General features: G+C 25.8%; 1 protein-coding gene across 12 annotated transcripts in view; it reads right to left on the bottom strand.

Annotated features, from left to right (window-relative positions):
* Nucleotides 1-4,222: 4,222 nt before the first annotated feature.
* Nucleotides 4,223-23,399, bottom strand: part of LOC127283950 (RNA binding protein fox-1 homolog 2) — a 410,297-nt gene continuing 391,120 nt past the window's right edge. For all 12 annotated transcript variants that reach the window (XM_051309148.1, XM_051309145.1, XM_051309146.1 and 9 more), the window contains 3 exons: nt 15,650-15,819; nt 11,871-11,934; nt 4,223-10,559 (listed from right to left, as the gene is read on the bottom strand). In XM_051309148.1, coding sequence (XP_051165105.1) covers nt 10,515-10,559; nt 11,871-11,934; nt 15,650-15,819 — 279 coding nt within the window. In that variant the 3' untranslated portion in view covers nt 4,223-10,514. The remainder of the gene's footprint in view (nt 10,560-11,870; nt 11,935-15,649; nt 15,820-23,399) is intronic.

Below are 23,399 nucleotides of genomic sequence, written 5' to 3'. Positions count from 1 at the left end.
TGGTAATAAAAAAATATTTGACTTTTGGACTTAGAAAATTTAGCTAATCTTTCATGAGGGCGATCCATGCGGGGCCCCTACGTTGGCTCTCATGGATTCGCCATATGGATCAGCCATCATGCGCCCTCGCCGGGGGCCCCGAAGTCTTGCGGGCAATATCGTGGCTTTTTCCACACGGGTTATCACAACTTATTTTTTTATTTATTAGACATAAAAATAAATGTTAAAAATATTTTTTAATTAATTTTTTTTCTAAATAGAAGGCATTTTACGTGTAATATCCTGAGTTAAAAAATTGATTTCTCGAAAAAAAGTGAAACGTGGGGAAATTGTTGTCCTACCTGATAGTAAAATATCACCAAAAAAATTTTTGACTTTTTTGAAATCGACATTCTGAAAATTTATATACAGATCGGAAAAAAGCTCAGCTTTCGTTTGCAATTATTTATTTTAAAAAAACGTGAAAATAGCTAATTTATGATTAATTACAGAAAATCAAAGTCAAAATTCAAAAATTTTTAAAAACGAAATTCACCATTGGAAAGAGCATGAAAAACCCTTCAAAAAATATACCTGCCAAAATTTTTATTATTGCAGTTATAGAAAGAAAAAATTCAAATAGTAGGCGGTGTCAGGGAAAACTGATAAAATTGACCCCCCTCTATCTCCCCCAATATTTTAAAAAAGTCATAAAATTTTTTGTGGATATTTTACTATCAGGTAGGACAACAATTTCCCCACGTTTCACTTTTTTTCAAGAAATCAATTTTTTAACTCAGGACATTACACGTAAAATGCCTTATATATTGCTACCTCGTGAAGGAAGCTTTTTTAGTCCTTTCGTTTATAAAATTTTTAAAAATGGTAAAAACAAATTTTTTTCTATATAAAAACATGTTATATGATATCCTGATCAATTATCCGGATGTATGTGTGTGTATGTGGATCGTTCTTGTGAACACGATATCTTTAACAGGTTTTAATGGATTTGGGTAAAATTTAGTAGCCTTATTTATCACATTAATCTCTCAAAAATGACGAGACGATTTTTTAAAAATACCCCCAAAAAAAAATTTTATCGTCTTTTTTCCAAAAAATTTTTTTTTAATTAAAGAAATTTTTAAATAGTAAAATTTATGGTAATATATAATATAATCGTCTTCTTTACACGTCAAAACGAATCGATTAGTATATATAAAGTATAGATTTGATTGAAATTTAAAGAATTAATGAAAGTTAAAAAATAAAAAATTCACATTTTAGCTAAAAAATGTTGTGTTTATTAAAATTCAAGTTAATACATAAAATAATTGAATTTCCTGCATTAAAACGAATCGATTGGTATAGGATATAAAGTATAGATTTGAATTAAATTTTAAGAATTAATAAAAATTAAAAAATCAAAAATTCATATTTTAGCTAAAAAATTTTGTGTTTTTTTAAATTCAAGTTAATACATATAATAATTGAATTCCTTGCATTGAAATAAATCGATTCGTATATATAAAGTTTATGTTATACCCAAAATGTATTACAATTTTCTTAATTTTTCAAAAAATTTAATCAATTTAAATGTTTTTAACTCGAAATGTTTTAAATCAATTAATTCAATTAGAGAAATTCATAGCTTCCTCCACGAGGAAGCAAATAAAAACAATAGAGTCGACTGGATGTCTACTTATAATAAACCATTTATGACTCCTTATTGTATTAGTTGTCCTTCTATACCTGAATATTAAAATTAATTACTTGAATTCATACAAAAACGCGACCGCAAAACGAAAATTAGGAAAGTAATATAATAACAGGTCCATTACGTCCTGCGGCCGTCAGATGGCAGAAGCATGCAGGGAGCACAAACTCGCAGCTGTTATTGTATTACTTTTTACTTTTCAATCGCTTTTTTGGATGGATTCGCACATTCTTTCGGATTAACCCCTTTGCGATCCCAAAAGCACCTATATTTTAAGTTTTTATAAAATTTCGCAAAAATAAAAAAAAATGTCCGCCATTTTGGATCCTCCATTTTGAATTTTTTTTTAGGTCTAAATTTGTAGAACATTTTGGGACCACAATACCAATTTTTTCTCTAACAGTGAAGCGGTTAAGAGTTGAAACGTTAAGTTCAAGATGACAAATAAATATGAGAAATTTGTCTCAAACGACCATCTTAATATTATTATTTTTTTTATCTGAATAATATTTTGAAATAAAATAACTATGATAACGTATTCTTTAATATTTAATTCAAAGATTTTAGGTTTTTAAATTTAATTTAAAAATGTTTAAACAGACTAAATATGACAAAAATGAAATACTTACAGTTACACCAAGAGTCTGAGGGTAGGCAAGTAACAAAAAAAAAGTTTTTGTACTTAGAAATTGTTATAAACAAATTATATAACAATTGAAGTTTAAGGCTGTTTGTGGTTAAAAAGTTGTTATTCAATAATTATTCTTATATTTTTAAACAAATTTATATAAAGAAAAACACTGTAATGCAATTGAGCCGCTAGATTCTAGAAGGGCAGGTAAATTTTTTCAGCCGAAAAACGAAGTCCTCTGGACACTCAAAATTCATTTTTCGAATTTTAATATTTTTCGAGCATATTCTTATACAGAATTCGATTGCGCATCTTTTTTTCTTAATAAGAAAATTTCCATCTTTTTCCCTTTTCGAAATATAAGAGAAAAACTGTTTTTTTAAAAAAGAAAATTTTCATTGTTTTTTTTTTGACTTCAACTCGCGACAGCTCAGACAATTTCTTAATGAAACAAAAAAACGAAAATACGTGTTATTATATTCTACGAGTGATTAAAAAAGAAAAAAGTTGTAGAATCCAGCGGCTCAATTTTTGGTCAGAAATTATTCGAATTTTTAATCTGTTCAGAATTTAGTTCTTAGTTAAAAGAAATAAGAATTTTCGAATTTGGTTCATAATTGTGGTCTAAAAGTTAATTTATGTTAAAATATTTAATAAAAATATTAAATATTCCAAAAGATAAAAATAAGGAGAGAAGAGGGCATTACAACAATAGAGACAACTGGAAGTCTAGTCATAATAAACCATTTATGACACCCTATTGTATTAATTGTCCTTCTATACCTGAATATTAAAATTAATTACTTGAATTCATACAAAAACGCGATCGCAAAACGAAAATTAGCAAAGTAATATAATAACAGGTACATTACGTCCTGCCGCCGTCAGGTGGCAGAAGCATGCAGGGAGCACAAAGTCGCAGCTGTTATTGCATTACTTTTTACTTTTCAATCGCTTTTTTGGATGGATTCGCACATTCTTTTGGATTTTACCCCTTTGCGATTCCAAAAGCCCCTATATTTTAAGTTTTTATGAAATTCCGCAAAAATAAAAAAAAAATGTCCGCCATTCTGGATCCTCCATTTTGAATTTTTTTTTAGGTCTAAATTTGTTGAACATTTTCGGATCCCAATACCAATTTTTTCTCTAACAGTGAAGCGGTTCTAGAATCCAGCGACTCAATTTTTGGTCGGAAATCAATCGAATTTTTAATCCGTTCAGAATTCAGTTCAAGAGTTATCGAATTTGGTTCATAATTGTGGTCTAAAAGTTAATTTATGTTAAAATATTTAATAAAAATATTAAATATTCCAAAAGATAAAAATAAGGAGAGAAGAGGATATTACAACAATAGAGACGACTGGAAGTCTATTCATAATAAACCATTTATGACACCCTATTGTATTAATTGTCCTTCTATACCTGAATATTAAAATTAATTACTTTAAAAATTCATACAAAAACGCGATCGCAAAACGAAAATTAGCAAAGTAATATAATAACAGAAACATTACGTCCTGCCGCCGTCAGATGGCAGAAGCATGCAGGGAGCACAAAGTCGCAGCTGTTATTGTATTACTTTTTACTTTTCAATCGCTTTTTTGGATGGATTCGCAAATTCTTTTGGATTAACCCCTTTGCGATCTCAAAAGCCCCTATATTTTAAGTTTTTATGAAATTCCGCAAAAATAAAAAAATGTCCGCCATTTTGGATCCTCCATTTTGAATTTTTTTTAGGTCTAAATTTGTTGAACATTTTGGAACCACAATACCAATTTTTTCTCTAACAGTGAAGTGGTTAAGAGTTGAAATGTATAATATTATACAACTGAATAATTAATTAAAAATGTAAATAATAATAAATTATTCCATTTTCATGGAAAATAAAAAAGAGTCAGTTATTTGAAAAATATTTAATAATAAACATTGACAATATACAGAGAAAATACGCCATAAGAACTCGCTATTGGAGTATGTAATAAGAACCTAACAACTGGTCCAGACTTACAGAATATCATCAAATCAGATATTGATAAAGGTGTTCCCGGTGACACCTTATTACATTCCTGTCAGTACTTGCAACAAAATTTCGAGTCGTACAATATTTACTTTTTTTTTTTTTTATTTTTTATTTATCAATTATTATTATTATTAATTGTCAATTAAACATTTCTCGTGTGCAACTCTTTTAAATGGCATAGTTTTTATTCTATACCAGAGAATTTTAATGCATAGACTCGTTAACGAGCGTTCACCGTGAATACACAACTGGAGTTTATTTTTATTTTTTTATATATATATAATTTTTTTTTTTTTTTTTTTGTTCATTTGCATTCATTTACACTGCAAGAAGCGAAAACAATGGCATAGCTGTTACTTTTTGTCTTCAATGCTACTTTAAGATTAGAGAGTGTACTTCTGGCTGATTTATTCGATCTTAATTTTGTTTATTTTTTTTTCACTCAATACTTTACACACGCACATATTCTACAATGTAACGCTCTAATGTCATGGAACATCTCTTTTTTTTTTTATTTAATAATTCAAAACACAACAAGATGCTGTCCAACTCGTGATCATTTCTTTGGAAGTCAAATTTCCTTTTTCTATAAGCATTCATTGAAAAAATAGATCATTTTAAATAAATTCTCCATTCTCGTCAATTTTTTTTTCCCCTCTTCCCAGACATTGGGAGTGGAATTTTTTTTTTTTGCGAGAGAGAAATTACTGCAAAAAATAAATACTAAAGCAGAGAGAGATATACTTAATTGATAGGAAATTTGATTTCCATGAATGATTTTTATTTAAATAGAAAACACACGGTTGAGTTTAATTTTAATTTTTTTTTTTAGATGGAGTTTTGGGCAGCAACTTGCATCGTATTGCTAAAGATATGTTGTTCGTAAGATGTGTCATTTACGTAGTCATGTATTCGCCTAGTTGTTTAAAAATTTCTTTTTATCGTATATATATATATATATATATATATATATTATAAGGTGCGTATCATTGAATATTTTACATTGTATACTGCTAGACTTTAGACGATGTGAAACCAGCATCGATAGTAGGAGGTTCAAAAATCTTTTTTCTTTTTGTGTAATTCGATAATTACATGACCCCTGCAATTTGAAAAATCGACTTTAATCTCTCTCTCTCTCTCTTTCTTCAATTACAAATAATTGTCTTCATCGAAATAAATAAATAAAAAAAAAATACAAGAATCAATTATTCACAAATATCTCTTCTTGAATTTCTATGCAAATTATAAAAAGTCGTTTGCATATATTTTTATCAAAATTCGTTGCAAAAAAAAATACTAGAAATCTGTTAAAAATATTTTATAATTTTCGAATATTTAATTAGGACAACAAAATTTGTTCTCTAGAGGCTTCCATCTACAAAAATTTGATTTTAATTATGAAATTAAGTTCAAATATCGTCCTTTTTTTAAAAAAAAATGCTCAATTTAAAAATTTACATTTTTTTTTATTTTTGAAAGTCATTTTTAAATAATTAAATTTAAGGGAAAAAAAGACAAAAAATTGTAATAAAAATTAGTCCAACTGTGTATTTTTAAGTTTGTGTGATTGTTGTGATTTCACATGAAAATATTCTCCGCAGGTTTTCTCGCAAAATATTTGATAAATTAAGCTAAAATTTTGTGGAGAACTCAAAAATAGTATAAATATTCGTTGTCATGTGACAAAGTTTATTAATATTATGTCGAAAAAAATTGATTCTTAACAAATTCCACATTTGGGAAAATAATTAAAATTGTATTGCCGACATATTAAATTTTCCTTTAAATATGCAATTTTTTAAAAATATATATATATTTTTTTTTTGACAAAATAAATTTATAAACTTTGGCACGAATCTTTATACTATTTTTGAGTTATTCACAAAATTTTAGCTCAATCTATCAAATATTTTGCGACAATCACATAGCCTTAAAGAAAAAGATGATTAAAATTATTAAAAAAGTTTCGGTGAAATTTTAAATTGCAATTTCTAATTGTTTGAAGTTTTTAAAATTAAATTGTTTAAAATTTCATCGAAGCTTTTTTTTAAAATTTAAATCATCTTTTTCTCTAAATATACAAAAATACACAGTTGAACTAATTTTTGTTCCGATTCTTTGTTTCCAAATTTTTATTCTAATATTACTTCGGCATTAACTTCTAGAAATATTTATTTTTTTCTATTTTTTGATTTTATTATGTAAATTTTAATTTTCAATTAAAATTTATTTAAAAATTCCTCTTTTGGAAATTGTTTTTTTCCAATTGTAATCGATTTCAAATCATCGACAAAAAAATAAATAATTCAAGTACAGAAAAGAAAAATTTCAATAAAAGAAGTAAAATAATTGATAAAAGTTTTAATAGAAAAAAAACTGGTTTACACAAAAAAAAATGAGTATTTATATAATATAAGAAACTATTACAAACTCGCAGACGACTTTTTTTTTGACAATTTTCATAGATTTTCATTCTTTATCGCGAGAGAATTAATCGTTCGCACAATATAATTAATATTAAAGTTTCGACAGAAAAAGGATCATTTTTAAATGGCAAAAATGAATATATAAAAAGAAACGTAAGTTACATACGAATTATCTATACAGAAACTATAAACAGCGTAGGCCAGTCGTAAGATGATCTCTTTAACAAAATGGAAAAAAAAATTCTAAAAAAAAAAAAAAATTCTTGTGCACATTGACAAATATATATATAACAATAAAAAAAAGAAATGGCTCTGCAGGGGGCGTTTAATTGCCTAATTTGAGCTTGACTTATTGACTACACGCTAAACTTTAATAGCCTACCGACAAATATTATCAATTAATGAGTAAGTATAAATTGTAATTACATTTTATAATATACAGGGGGTAATTAAAGGGCTAGTCGCGATTTTTTATTTTGTTCTTTGTCTCTCGCAATCGCCCAGTTGCTCCGATTATTTCTACAATATTTAAAATTCAAAAATTTGTTTTTTTGCTTTTACACGGTTTTTTTTTCAATCATTTTACAGATTTTACAATATTCTAGCACCAGAGTAAAATTTTTTTTTCTGAGTGTCTTTGCGATCGCGAGAGAGTAACAGTGACTGATTTTTTTTTTTTATGTAACAGAGATACATTCGCATTATTTAAATGTAAGTTAAACTACGCTCGTTAAATTATGTGAGTATGTCAAGAGTTTTTTTTTTTTAGCTTCTACTAGATTTATTTCTTCCCCCCAAAATCCCTTCGCCTCTTTCTCGCGATTTGTGCTTGTTATTCTTTTTTTTTTATTTACAATCTGGCGATCGTGCGATTTCGTCTCATGCGGAGATTTTTCTTTTCTTCTTCTCTAAAGCCAACTTAGATTAGATTAAAAACGTAACGAACGGCTCTAGCCATAACGTACCTGCTAACATATCTTTGTCATATTTGGCTAATTCGTCTTTCTCTCATTCTCAGCAACACTCGTACAGACTTATTTTTTTTTTTTATATATAAACGATAAATTTAACGAATATCACTCATTCCTTGTTCAATGTGCGTAAATTAATTTCAATTTTTTTTCTTACTTTTCTTTTCAAATCCATTTGTTCGCTTGTTTTAAATCGGCATTGTTCAAAATTATTTTTTTTTTACTTTCGATTTTGAACTAAGCCGTTTGCGCGTTTGTTTTCTTGTTCGATTAAAAGTGATATTTTTTTTTTTTTTGCTTTTAAAAATTTTACATGCACACCTTGTAGTTTTTCTTTTTTTAAATTAACTTTAGAAAAAGAAGTTACGTACACAATCACGTACATACTTAGTTACGAACCTCGATCATTTAATAATAGCGTCTCTCTCTTTTCCTCTTTAGCTGCGAGATTCTATATATACGTATACTTTAATGGATCCATTTATGAATTATGTCATATAAATTTGTGTCATGTTCGTTACTGCCTAGCTAAGAAATAAATAAATTACATGTTCGATTTGGTTTCTCGAAGCGACGCTCAAGCTATTTTTTTTCATTTTTTTTTTTTTTTTTTAATGTAGCCCACGCGTCGATTTCATGGCGAAAATGGGAGGAAAATCACTTTGGTGTTTCGCTTTCAACGTTCTAAATTGACATTCGTGAAATCTAATCATTTTTTTAGATTATTATTATTTAAATTTCATTATTTCTTTTTTTTTGTTTCTTCAAAGCAAGAAAACATAAAAGTTTTTCGATTCGGTATCAGAAAATTTTTTCAAATACTTGTATTTAAAAAGAAAACAAATATTTTTACTTTTGTTACTTTAATTATTTACCATTTTTGTCTAATTGCTTTTTTACATTTGAAAACAAAATTAGTTTCTTTGTTTTGAAAACTGAAAATTTTTCTTTCTTTTACTTTGTTATTTTTTTCCATTTTTTAATTATTACATAAATTTTCGTTTTAATTTTGTTATTTTGTAGATTACAATTTTCTGTTACAAAAAATGCTATGTATAAAATAACAATTTAAAAAAAAATTAGTCTTTATATAATAATTAAAAAAAGAAAAAAAAATTTTATGTAGAAAATAAATACGTTTCGTAATTTGTTCGACTAAAATTTTTTAAAAATCTATTTATACTATTTTATTTAAATTTTTAAATTACAAAATATTTATCAAATTTTGTTTTTAAATTTCTTTCGTTTCGATATTTATTTTGTTTCGTTGTTAATTTCGAATTTCAGAATCAATTCGATTGAAATAAAATATTTGAAATTCTGTTTTAAATTCTATTTGGAATTCTGTTTGAAATTATTTTTTAAAATTTTGTTTCAAATTCTGTTGTAAATTCATTTTTTTTTTTTAATTCTATTTTAAATTCTATTTCAAATCGCTAAAAAGAAATAAATGAATAAATTTCAAATAGAGAAAAATGAAAAGCGCCAAAAAAAAGATAAATGAAAAATTGTCGAACGTCAATTTAGAAGTGAAATAAACGATTGATACAGTTTTCTTGGGAGTGTTTGACGTATTATATATTTTATATAAATATATATAGAGTGAAATTATCTATACAGTGTTAGGATCATTAATAGTAATATCGAATGCAAAACTATGAGTAAAATCGTTTGATTAGAACCCGGTAGAGAATAGTGACTAGACCCTGTTTACCAGAATCCGGTAGTTCGGTCTAGATTATTATTATTATATCAATAATAATAAAATCTACACTACAGTACTTAACGTTTGGTTCGCAATCTACATACACACATACACACTCACATATATTTGGCATGGAAATCTACCAACTTTTGCGCGTTCCTAAAGAAAAAAAAAAAAACAATCGGAATTTTTCTGACTTTCGCGAACGTTGCAAATTCGTTCAGACGGAAATCAATCAGATTTCGTTCTTTTAAGAACGGCAGCCAAATCGACTATTATTTATACTAATCTCTCGCTCTCTTTCTTTCTCAACGTGGCTCAAAATCTATTTTAGCCATTTGTAAATTATGAACAAAAAAAAATATATATATAAAAAAAATAAACAAGTAAAAAAAGGCTACTAAAAAAAAAATATCTAAGAAGTTAAGCTTTGTACAAAAAAAGTCTCCTTAGATTATCTACAAAATAGTTTCCAAGTCTTTTGTAAATTTGACTATACAACTATATATTCATTTTTTTTTTACAATTCATTTTCACGAATTGTACAATTATTTCACGACGTCTGAACCTTTAATTTATGTCAATTATGGCTGCCATTTTCTTTTTTTTTTTTTTTGGAAACGAGCTGACAATTTCTATTTGAACGATACAACATCAAGAGAAAAAAAAATATAAATATAAATGAGAATTTAATCGAGGCTCTCCTTAACGCATCTTTCTCTGTGTGACTTTTTCTATTATCTAATCGAGAATTACTATCATTATAATTTGGCTTAATTCGACGTACAATATTCGTCACAATGTGTAAGAGATGAAAATTTACGATTGATGCGCTGAAGAATAAGTTCCCATCTTGAAAGAACTTGAATTATTGATGTCTTGAAGTGTTTAATTTTTTTTTTTTTATAAAATGACATCGACAGATCAGAAGGTTCAGGCATCGTGTTATTTTTCTTTTCTTTTTGTAATGGATTTTGATGATTGTGTGTTTCTTTCTGGTCATGATTTTTGCTGGATGTAATTATTTTTTTTTACTGGAAGGCTTTGATGTGCTTCCTTATTTCCTTAATAAGGTGTGAACCTGTTGTATCCACCTCGATAGACAGTCGCCTGTGAAATAATTTTTTTTTATTAATATTTCATTAGAATTTTTACTATTTTATTAGAAATAATTTAGATTTAAATAAATTAAATATTTTAGATGAATTTTCAATTTTCGAAATAAAATTTGACAGAATTTGTTTTTTTTTACGAATTTTTAATTAAGAAAATTTTTAATTACCTAATTTTTCTTTAGCAGAATTTTTATTATTTTATATTCATTTAATTTACATGACTTTTTATTTAAAAGAATTTTTAATTTAATTGAATTTCAATTTAACAGAATTCTTATTCAAACGAATTTTATGTGAGAATTTTTAAATGACGCAGAAATTCCAATTCGCCGAATTTTAATTTGTCCGAATTTTTATTTGTACGAATTTTTAAGACGCCGAATTTCCATTTGGTTGAAATTACAAATGGCCGAAGAAACAAACGACAGAAAAATTAAACTGAAATCTCTATCTTTTGTTCGTTCGGCCATTTGTAATTTCGGACAAATTAAAATTCGGTTTATTTGAATTTCTGTCAGTTAAAAATTCAAATCACATAAAATTTGATTGAATTAGAATTCTGTTAAATTAAAATTCGAATTAATTAAAATGCTTCTAACTAAAAAGTCATGTAAAATAAATTAATAATAAACTTAATAATAAAATAAAAATTCTGCTAAACGAAAATTTTTATAGCTAAAAATGTTGTTAAGTAAAATTCAATTACTTTTTAAGGATTTAAAAATCCGCTAAACACCCTGAAATTTGATTCTGTTTTCGAATTTTAATTTTTGCTTAAATTTGAATTCAATTTTCAAATTTTTAAATCTTTTTCTATATAAATTATAGAAATCAATCAAAATTTATGTCACTGTTTATAATTTTAGATAATTACGAGTTTATTTTCAAAATAAATTTTAAGTGAAAATTCATTGAGTTTCCAAAATTTTAATTCTACTGTAAATTTGATTCGCGCGATTCAAAATTCGAAAATGAAAATTTTATTCCATTATAAACAGTACGGTTCTGTTTTCTAATTTAATTTAAAATTTAAATTGTAGCAAAAATATACTTCTAAAAAAACACAGTTTCAAATTTGCAAAATGTTAATTTTCTAATAATTTTTTTACTCGAACAAAATAAATTTTCACTTGAACCAAATAATTTTTATTTGAATTAAATAAACTGTATTTGAAGCAAAAAATTTCTATATTTGAAAAACAAATACCATTTAATTAACTCAAATAATAAGTATTTTATAAATATTTATTTGAATAAAATAAATTTTTTTTTCAAGATTTTTATATGAAGATACTTTGAAACTTACCCCATAACCAGCAACAGGTCCAATACCATGTCCAAGGTAAGGATCAGCATATTCACGACCATAACTGAAAAATTTGAAAATTGTTAAGAACAATGTCTCTTATTTTGTTTCCTAATTTTTATTTTCTTTTCTTTCTTTTAAAGGATATTTTGATGAGGTTTTTGATTTGGAAAAGGAAAAATCTTACGAATTTAGTCAGTGTTTTTTCATGGGATTTTCACACATGATATCACATTCATCTTTGGGATTTCGACTACGTAGTGCTCGACCTATTGGTCGACTTCTGCTGCAAGGAATCATTCATTCATTGTTAAAAAGCAAATTAGAATATACAATAAAGAGATAAACAAATCGCATGCAAAAACTTTCCATATAGTCATTTGAGAATGGTTTTTTTTCAATTTTCAAAAAAAAATTTTAATTCACTTAAATTATAAATTTAGAAAATTAAAAAAAATTAATTGCATCAAATATTGCATACAGGTTATTAATTAAAAAAAAAATTTATTTTAAAAATTAAATTTATACTATAGTGAATACTGTTTCGAAGTTTTATTTGTCTTCGTTTCTATTATTACAATTTTGCTTTCTAATTTGATTTCGTTTTATGGAAATTTTGTTCCATTTTTAAATTGCGATTGAAACAATAATGCATTTAAATTTTGTTTTCGTTTTTTTTTTTTAAATTAATATTGTGACGTAAATAAAATGCCAATAAAAAAATTTACATTCATTTCAAAATTAGGTCATTTCTGTTTTTTTTATCAATTTTAATTTCATACAGAAATTCGATACCGAAATTCGTTTTTTTTACGAGTTTAAAAATGAAAATTGGTAATTTATTTATTAATATGGAGTTCTATGAAAGCAATTTTCTTTGTAAATGCAATTGTTTATTTACGACATATAACAATATTGTTCGAAATAAATAAATTCATTTTTAATGAAGAATCAGATGGACAGTTGGCAATAGATGCGCGCATCAAAAAATGTCTTTAGAACGGTACGATTTTGCCTATTGTGGAACCCATTAACATAACCTCAAACTAAAAAGTAGTTTTTAACAGAACTAAAAATATATTTAAAATTTATTACATCCAAATTCGACAGATCCAATTGTGCAATTTTGGAAAAAATTATTTTGAGTTAAAATTTGTTGTTAAATAATACTGAATAAACATTTTGCATTTTAACAATAGCACATATTATTCTTTGAAATATTTTCTACAATTTTGTTTGTTGAATTTTATTAAAAAAATATTTTGTTCAAAAGTTAATAAAAAAATAAAATTTTTATTTTTTATATTTTTTAAACACACCATTATTTAACAAAAAGCACAAAATCAGAATTGTAGAGAATCTTTCAAAAAGAAAAATGAGCCATTCTTTATAAAAATTAGAATTGTTCACTAACTTTTAAGAAAAAATACAAAATATTTATTAATTATTATTTAACAACAAATTTTAACTTAAAATAATTTTTTTCTAAAATTGTACAATTTGATATGTCGAATTTGCGTGTAATAAATTTTAAATATATTATTAGTTCTGTTAAAAACTACTTTTTAGTTTGAGGTTATGTTAATGGGTTGAACCTCCTTAAGAAAATGTCGCGCGCAACTATAAAGTCGCTCTCACACCTTTTTAGTTGCCTGCAGGTTTCCATGGCAACGCATGAGAGTGAGTGCGACAAAAAATTTGAATATTCAAATTTTTAAATTTTCTGTCGCACTCACTCTCATGCGTTGCCGTGGTAACCTGCAGGCAGCCAAAAAGGTGTGAGAGCGCCTTAACAGCTGATAAAAAAAGGGAGAAAAAAATGAGTAAATGTTTTCAAAATCTTGAGCGACTTTATTATTCAAGTTTTTTTTTTTGCTATGAAAGATGACAACAAACTGTAAGTCATTTAATTTCTTGTTCTACATTAAAAGTGAATTTTATTTATTTTTAATAAAGGTACGGTCACAGCCACGAAGTAGTATAAGGAGCTCTCATTTCGAATAATAAGTGAAAGCGATTTTTCTTTTTTGTTCGGACCGTGCTTATGTAGCGTCAGCAACGCCTCTGTAGTGAAATAATAATAATAATAATTTTTTTAAATAATTGAATTTAAGTAGATTTGAAATTTTTGTTAATCTCAATTGCCAGAGATTTTTTTTACATTCTTCACATAAGAATTAAAGTTTAGAGAACTTTTAAATTCAAAATTTCTTAAAGAATTAAATTTTTGAAGAAATTTTTGTAATTTTTAAAATAATTACTTTAGAATAGTTTTTATTGAGAAATTGAAAAAATAATTGAATTTTGATATAATTACAGTTAAGGTATTATTAAATAATTCAATTTTAAAAGATAGTGTACCTCTTCATTTTTTTATTGTCAAAAATAATTAAATTTTAGGAAATTTTGAATTAAAAACTCAAGGAGTTTTATCAAAAGTATTTGAAAATTATTAAGTTTTTAAAATATCTTAAAATATTTTCATTTGGATCAGGGAAAAATTCAAAATTCCTTTTATAAATTAGGAAAAAATCAAATATTATTATTTATAAATGCTAACCGTTTTCGCCTTGAATAAATGGCTTTTCTCTTGTCCATGAGGAATTACAACCACTGACACAGCACGAGCTCATTTTACAAATTGCTTTTATTTTCATTGTAAAACCAAACTTAATATTTTTTCACATTTCAGTTTCAAAAAACACAAACGTCGATACACGGAGAGAACTGGATAGTGAGTAAGACTCTCGGTTCGTTTGTGGTAACTAAACAGTATTGTTAATTTTCGACGGACCAATATAAGAGTAGGCTTTACTAAACAGTAACATGTTCAGTGTACAATAGTGCCAACCTTTAAATCAGTTAAAAATCTAAAATGGCTGCTTTTGTTTTGAACATAGCAAACATAACCTATAATGTGTTGATTATATTTCATGTTTCATTAAAAATAAATAATAATAATGCACACTGTTGATAAATTCCTAATAATTTCAATATAAATTTATTCAAATAAGATCAAAAAAAATTAAATTAAAACATAAACAAAGTGTACTGTTTGGAGAAAGAATCGTCCGACATTTTGATATCTCAATAAAAAGTGGGGGAACATAAGCAGTAGCGTAGCATTCACTCAAAAGAGAGTGAGGCCAAAAACATTGTTGAGTATCGTGAACTAAACGGAACTCAACGCTGTTTAGTTACAATAACTGCTAGTAAAGTTGTCATGACAATATTTTAAACTACTAAACAAGTTTTGTAGCCACAACCGTAACTCTTCTCTCTCGTGTATCAATCAGTTGTTCATATGTATTTGCAGCCATTTGCATTTATAACTACTGTTTCATCACTTTTTACAACAGAGGCGCTGCTGATGCTATATAAGCATGGTCCGAACAAAAAAGAAAAATCGTCTTCAACTTTTTTCAAATCTACCCATAGAGTGGGAGCTCCTTATACTACTTCTTGGTCACAGCTAAGTTGCTTGAGGAGCGTCGTCATGGTAACGTACAAGAATGAGAGAAACAAAGAATACTTTCATTTCACTCACTCTCATACGTTACCATGACGACCCACCTCAAGTAACTGAGCTGTAACTGCACTCTAAACTAAAAAAAAACATCAACGTTACCATTTTGGAAAGTTTTTGCCAGGGAAAAAATGAATAATTAGTACAAAAGAAGCAAAAATAATTATATATACACTTTGGAATATTGTTGATGGATTTTTTTTTTAAAGGAATTAAATATATATGAAATGATGTAAATTATAAAGTGTCTTACCCGGCAACTGCTGCGTATCCTGCGACTGGTTGTGCTGCAGCTGCAGCTGCTCCATATGCAGCTCGTGCAGCAACTGCTGTGTATGTAGCTGCCGCCGCGTAACTGGCCTGCTGGGCTGTTGACAATGGCGTCTTCAAGAGGGGTGATGCTGCAGCGGCTGCTGCTGCGGCCTGAAACAACCACAACCCGCCATGCAAGCTCAAGCAAGCTCAAAAGTACTAATCGCACCAGTACTGTAATCGGCGAAAAGTTCTCTTTACGCGCAAAAAACAAGTACTGATATTTAACAAGGTACATAATGCGTGTGATACTATATATATAATATATATTCTCAACTACAATATTTCACTTTCTCAATTATAGCGTCTGCTAGAACACAATGTCTCAGAAAGAAACTCATTTTTTAAAACATTTTTTTAATTTTTCAGAAAAAAATTTGTTTTTTTTTAGAAAATTTTATAAATCATGCAAAAAAGAATTTAATTCTCTTTCAAATTTTTTATTAAAAAAATAAAATATTAAAATATACATATTTACAGAAAGAAAGGAAAATTGAATTTTAAGGTTATGTGATGATTTCACGTTCTTCGTGGGTTTTTTTCGCAAAATATTTGATAGATTGAGCTAAAATTTTGTGGAGAACTCAAAAATAGAACGAGGAATTGCTATATTAATTTTTTTTTCAAAAAATTTGTTTATTGAAAATTGCATATGGCGGCAATATGATTTTAGTTAATTCCCGCAAATTGGTAAGCAATTTTTTTGACAAAATTTTAATATACTTTGGCATATGAAAATGAAATACTATCCTGCCGTACAAAAAAAAATACCGGCCAAAGCAGAACAGTTTCGCGAAAGTAGTTTGCGAACGAGATGCATGCGTTAGAAAAGGACAGAGATATATTTGTGTCCTTTTCTATCTCATGAATCACGTTCGCGAACGACTTTCGCGAAGCTGTTCTGCTTTGGCCTTAACTTTTTTTTTTATTTAGGTTATGTTGCCTATTATTTTTCTTGCAAAAAAAAAATATACAGATTAAAATTATGAAAATTTTAATTAATGGAAGAAAGAAATAATTATTTCTATCAAATTTTCCATAATTTTAATTTTTTTAAAGAAGAAACATAATGGGCAACATAACCTAAGTAAAAAAACAAGTTATATAATTTAGTTTTGCACAGCAGAATTTTTCAGTTATGTACAAAATTTTAGCTCAATTTATTAAATACATATTTTACCAAAAAACCTGCGGAGAATATTTATATGTGAAATCACATGACTTTAAGGTTATGTTAGACGACCTTGAATTTTTCCATTGTACTTCCATTGGTAAAAATTTATAGATGTACAACATAACCTTAAAGTAAAAAGAAATATTAAGAAAAAAAATTTGAAATAAACATATAAATAAACATATAAATAAACATAACCTTAAAGTAAAAAAAATAGAAAAAAATTCGAAATAAACATATAGTGGTAAAATTCCTTCTTTACGGATTTAAATAAAAAAAAATTGTAATTTAAAAACTAAAAATTTATTAAAAAAAAAAAAAAAACAAAAAAAACTTTGTTAAAAATTATTCAATATTTTTACAGTAGGAGAATCTTTCAAAGATATAGTGAAATCTAGCCTACGAAATACATGGAGCAGGTAAAAAAAGAAAAATTGGAATAAAATTTATATAAAGGCGAAAACGACGACGGTCAGTAAAGAGAACGAGTGCTCGTTAAGTATGGTGAAAAATATCATGCATAAAGAGACATCTGAATATAAAAAACGAAGTGCAGGTATACAATTCTTTTGAACTCAGGAAAGAAAGATTTTGTGAGATAAAAAATCGAATGCAAGAACAAAAAAAAAAAAAAGAAAAAGTATAATATCAGGAGAAAGAAAAAAAGAAAGTAATTCAGAATAACACAGAAAATTTCGAGTATTAAAATCAAAAATTTTTTTGCATTCGATATGGTCTGTTCCATAATTTTTTTTGTTTGATTTATTCAATTTTTTATAAAGCATTTTCTCTATTTATACCTAATGTATTATTATATTATACTAAATTCTAAAATAATAATAAACTTGATCTAACAAAATGCAGATCAATTTTCATAAAAAATATTTATTTCATTAAAGCTGTTATTTTTATTTTAAATAAAATTATTAATTTTTTTTTAGAAATATAAAAGTTTATAATTATTAAATTTTTGATCTTTTTTTATTATTTTTCAAAATAAAATTGAGAAAATTAATTTAATTGATAAATCAATAAATAAAATGAATAGTAATAAAAAATTGCATTTCGGATATATAAATAAATTAAAGTGATTACTTTTTGAAATAAATATTTTTTCGAATGCACAGTGGAAACACAGACTATATAATCTATATAGGTATATAAAATTCATTTTATCGATTTTCAGGACAATTAACTTTAAGTGTTCGATTTCTGAAAAGCCCTACGGATTATTTGAAAGAAAGGACATTGGCAACAAAATCCGAATAATTAATTTCACCTAAAATTTAATTGTATACTTTCAGAAAATGCTGTATCCGAGAACAAAAATTTATTCTTATTTTTCATCAATAATTCTAAAATGTTAATTCCTTCGGTGCTAATTTACAATTCCAATTTCCCAATCGCCTATTTTTATTTTCAGAAAAAAGTTTGTTCGACAAAATGCCCTTAATTTAAAAATTTCTTTTAACTAAATTTTTTCTTCCCTCCTTTTTAATTAAATTCAGAGTTTTCAAGAATAAGCTCAATTTTTCCGATTCAAAAATTACTCTTCGATTCGAGTAGAGAAAATTTAAGGCATCGATTTTTTACTTTTTTTTTTTTTTGAAAACAAGCACATATCCTCGTTTTATCTTGACATAAAGATAAATTGGAAGCTCGTATTTTTTTATATGGACGACAAATCTTCTTCTTTTGAAACGATTCGTTTTCATTTATACGGGATAAAAAAAAAAGTTTCGCGACTTGGTGACATTTTGTTTAAACGATATTTTCGCATCTATCGGTGAAAGCAAATATTTAAAATAAAATAAAATTCCTCCCTCCCTCCCCTCCACTCTTCTATACACTCGCACAAGACATCAATCGTTCACTATATGCTGTCAGCAATTAAAAACTAAATCCTTCAAAATCCCAATTCCAATAATGCATATGGACGTACGCTTTATTTGCAACTCTCGGGGAAATATTAAAATTTATATTCTATAAAACGTAAAATTATTTCAGCAAAGTAGCTTTAACAAGAGGGATTTTCAAATATATATATATATATATATACATTTCGATGAGGACTAAATTGAAAACTAAATTTCCATAACAGAGTGGATTTCCATAACATTACTGTGAGCTGTATTTCCATTCGATTACCTCGGGACCACTTTCGTCAATTCAAAATCAAGCGAAATGTATAAAACATTTTTTTTTTGGGGTTATTTTTTTTTATTTTTCAATTTTTGAGTTGATAAAATTAGAATTCGAAAATTTCAATTTGAATTTAAATGAATAATATTTTTATGATTCTTTTCTACCAACGAAAAAAAAATAGGACACATGATTATCTTCTAAAAATAATTAGTTAGAATTTTCATTTTATGGAATTTATTTGTCCTAATTATACTAGGGCCAAATTTTTATTTGTTCGAATTAGTATTTTTATATAATCAAAAATTCACTTTACAGATTACATTACAATAAATTACATCCTTTAAAGGCAAAAAAAATAGAAATTTAGAAAAATAAATGTACATTTATTACGGAATGACCCCAAAAAAATTCAAAAAAACAGTTATAACTTTCAAACAAATTATCGGATCATTGTGAAACTTGGTAATTATGTTCTTTGTAATAAATAACACCCTTTAAAGGAAAAAAAATTAAAAATTAAGGAGATGAGGGCATAATTATTATGGAATGTCCCCAAAAAATCCAAAAAATGGTTATAACTTCTAGAGAAATTAACGGATCCTTATGAAATTTAGTAATTATATTCTATGCGATAAACAACATTTTTTTATTGCAGAAAGATTCAAAATTAAGAAAAATAGGATATTTATTATGGAATGACCCAAAATAAATCCAAAAAACAGTTATAACTTTCAAAAAAAAAATTACCGAATCGTTATGAAACTTGGTAATTATTTGATGAAAATTGTGCAAAATAATTAACAAGTTTCATAAGTATCCGTTAATATCTTCAGAAGTTATAACCGTTTTTTGGATTTTTTTTTGGGGACATTCCATAAAAATAATGCGCTTCTTTTCTAAAAATTTAATTTTTTTTTTCCTTTAAAGGGTGTCATTTATTACAAAGAACATAATTACCAAGTTTCACAACGATCCTGTAATTTGTTTAAAAGTTATAACTGTTTTTTTGAATTTTTTTGGGGTCATTCCATAATAAATATCCATTTTTTTCTTAATTTTGAACCTTTCTGCAATAAAAAAATGTTATTTATTGCATAGAATATAATTACCAAGTTTCATAACGATTTGATAATTTTTTTTGAAAGTTATAACTGTTTTTTGCATTTATTTTGGGTCATTCCATAATGAATATCATATTTTTTCTTAATTTTGTATCTTTCTGCAATAAAAAAATGTCATTTATCACATAGAATATAATTACTCAATTTCATAAGGATCCGTTAATTTCTTTAGAAGTTATAACCATTTTTTGGATTTTTTTCGGGTTATTCCATAATAATTATACCCTCTTTTCCTTAATTTTTTATTATTTTCCTTTAAAGGGTGTTATTTATTACAAATGAGATAATTACCAAGTTTCACAAGGATCCGGTAATTTGTTTGAAAGTTATAACTGTTTTTCTGAATTTTTTTGGGGTTATTTCGTAATAAATGGACATTTATTTTTCTAAATTACTATTTTTTTGCCTTCAAAGGATGTAATTCATTGTAATGTAATCTGTAAAGTGAATTTTCGATTATATTAAAATTCTCTGAATATAGAAAATCGTTTTGATGAATATTCTGCAACATACTAATTCGAACAAAAATTCGGCTCAAAAATAATTATGACAAATGAAATTCCATAAAATGAAAATTCTAACTAATAATTTTTGGAACATAATAAAAAAAAATTAACATTTTTTTCTAAATTGTGTTCTTTTTAATTATTTTTCCACTTTTCTCTAGAGAAAATTTTGGAAATATTGTAGAAATAACTGGTAAAAAATTTTAATAGACGAAAAAAAAAAGAAAATTTGACCAGCAATTTTTTTTGAGAAGAATGTTTTATTAACAAGTCCAAAATTCAAAAGAAGTGATAGAGTTTCTTCCAAATGATATAATAAAAAAAAAAAAAGGGATCGATAAAGCCAAGTCTTTGAGTTTACAATCAGCCTTGATTCGTTTCGAGCAAAACGGAAATGAGACTCAAGAAAAACGCTGAGGGGGTCGGATAACAGCTCACAGTCCGAATGGACGTGAGCCAACTATTATCAACTGAACGTCCAATAATTTCACATCCATGCTTCTGTAAATATCATGCGGAACAGGTTTCGCTGTGCTTTTTTTTTTGGTCGTTGATCGTCCAAAAACACACTTTCATCGGCGCCAAAAAGTTTCCAAAAATTCTCCTCTATAAATATATAGATATATATATATATATATGAAATCACCACTGTCTCGTGAAAACTTTGCCTTATATTTATAAGCATCAATTTCAAGTATCGTCTCGCCTGGAAAATAATACAGATTTCTTTATACAAAAAGGAAAAATTTGAAAACAAAATTTTTTCCAATTTCCATTTTTTTTAAACGTCAAATTTCTTTATAAAATCAAAATTAAAAAAAAAAATTCTCTTCAATTTCCATTATTCAAAAATTTAATCAACTGTATTATAAAATTAAATTAATCATATTATTAAAAATATTTCATTACATTAATTTTAAGATTAATTATTTTTGTAATTCAAATTTTTTTGAGTGGAATTATTTTGCAAATTTATTAAATTTATTAATTAATTATATTATTAGCTATTTTATATATAAAATAACATAATATAAATAAATTTTCAACAATTTTTTAGATTCGAAAAAAATAGCAATTTATAACTGCTGAGAAATTGGAGAAAATTGAGCTCCCTTTTTTTTCATTTTGTAACAAAAAAAAGTGGCTTTGCTCTCGAGAATCCTTCATTTTTAGCAATGAACACGCGAACTCTTAACGCTCCCTCGGAGTGAAACTTGAACTTTTTGCGCTCGTGAAATCCTTCTTCAATTGAGCAAGGACCTAGAAATTTTTTTTCCCATCTTGGCTAATTTACTTTTTTTTCTCTTTTATTTTATTTTTTTTTTTTTTGCTCTTAGAACTCTCGAAATCTAAAGTCGGAACATCTGCCTCAAATAATTCTAGTAAAACCTATATATATTCCATTTCCTATTCTATTTGAAATTAACATTTAAAAAAAAAATAATTTCTAATCTATTTACTTTTTAAAATTAATTTTTTTTTCATTTTTTACCTTTTTGACAATTTGAAAATCGATTTAACTGTATTTTACATCTACACTATCGGTGAAAAAAAAATCTCGTTGAACATGAAATAAAAATTTATTGATCATGTTATCGCTCTGACCTTTTTTTTTTTTTTTATTCTGGGAACCAATCAGGTAGAGATTTTAGATTCGCTGATAGCTGTCTTGTGGAAAAATTGTCGATGAAGTTATTACTACCTGATCGTGGCGAGCATTTCTGAGAGAATGAAGACTTTATAGATGAATTATAACTGTCTTACGAAAGTCCAAGCTAAGCGTCTTTGACTTGGCAGAAAGATGGTTCGTAAATTTATTGGCGCTCAAGAATTATAGAAAAAACGTATTTATAACAGCGGAAACTTAGAAAATTTTCAAAATCATACCAAAAAATAAATGCTGAGATTTTTCACGTTTTTACAGGCCTCGGATTAAACGACTTTTTTAGACTTATTTTAATAAAATGCTACTTTTTCGACTTTTTTTTTACATTTTTTTAAAAAAATTATTTAACAAATTTTTAACTAAAATTCTTCACTAAATTAATTATTTTTAATAATTCAATGAAATTAACACACAAATTTAATTATTGAAAAATATTTTTCAATTAAAAGTTTTATGAATTTTAATAATTGTTTAAAATTTAAAAAAAAATTACCAAAAATTTTTAATTCAAAATCACTTGAAATTTAATTATTTTCAAAAATTTCAATTATTTTTAATGATTTTTATAATATTTTTCGAAATTTCAATTTTTTTAATTACAAACTTTTGAAATTCAATTTTTCTATGTGATTTCTAATAAATTCTTCATCAACTAAAATCACTAAAAATTTCTCTTATTACAATTATTGTCGGAAATTTAACACAATCTTTTGTGAAATTCAATATTATTTTCAAAAATTTTAATTTAAAAGCTTCTAAAATTTAATTATTTCTAGAATTTTCAATCTAAAATTTTTTGAAATTTAATAATTTCAATTGTAACCTTAATTCAATTATTTTTAATGATTTTAAATAATAATCTAAAATTCAACTATCTGAAACTATTTTTCACTTAAAAATTGTTTTCAAATTATTGTATTTTTGTTTGCAATTTCTAATAAATTTTTTTGTGAAATTATCAAAAAAAAATTTTAATTAAAAATCACTTGAAGTTTAATTAATTTTAAAAATCAAAATTGTAAATCTTTGAAAATTCAATTACTTTTAAAAAATGTTATCTAAAATTATTTGATAAATTA

This window comes from Leptopilina boulardi, unplaced genomic scaffold, assembly GCF_019393585.1.
Source record: "Leptopilina boulardi isolate dan_hultmark-lab unplaced genomic scaffold, ZJU_Lbou_2.1 LbouV2_316, whole genome shotgun sequence".
In the NCBI taxonomy this organism is placed as follows: Eukaryota; Metazoa; Arthropoda; class Insecta; order Hymenoptera; family Figitidae; genus Leptopilina; species Leptopilina boulardi.
This window is presented reverse-complemented; position numbering and strand designations above follow the sequence as displayed.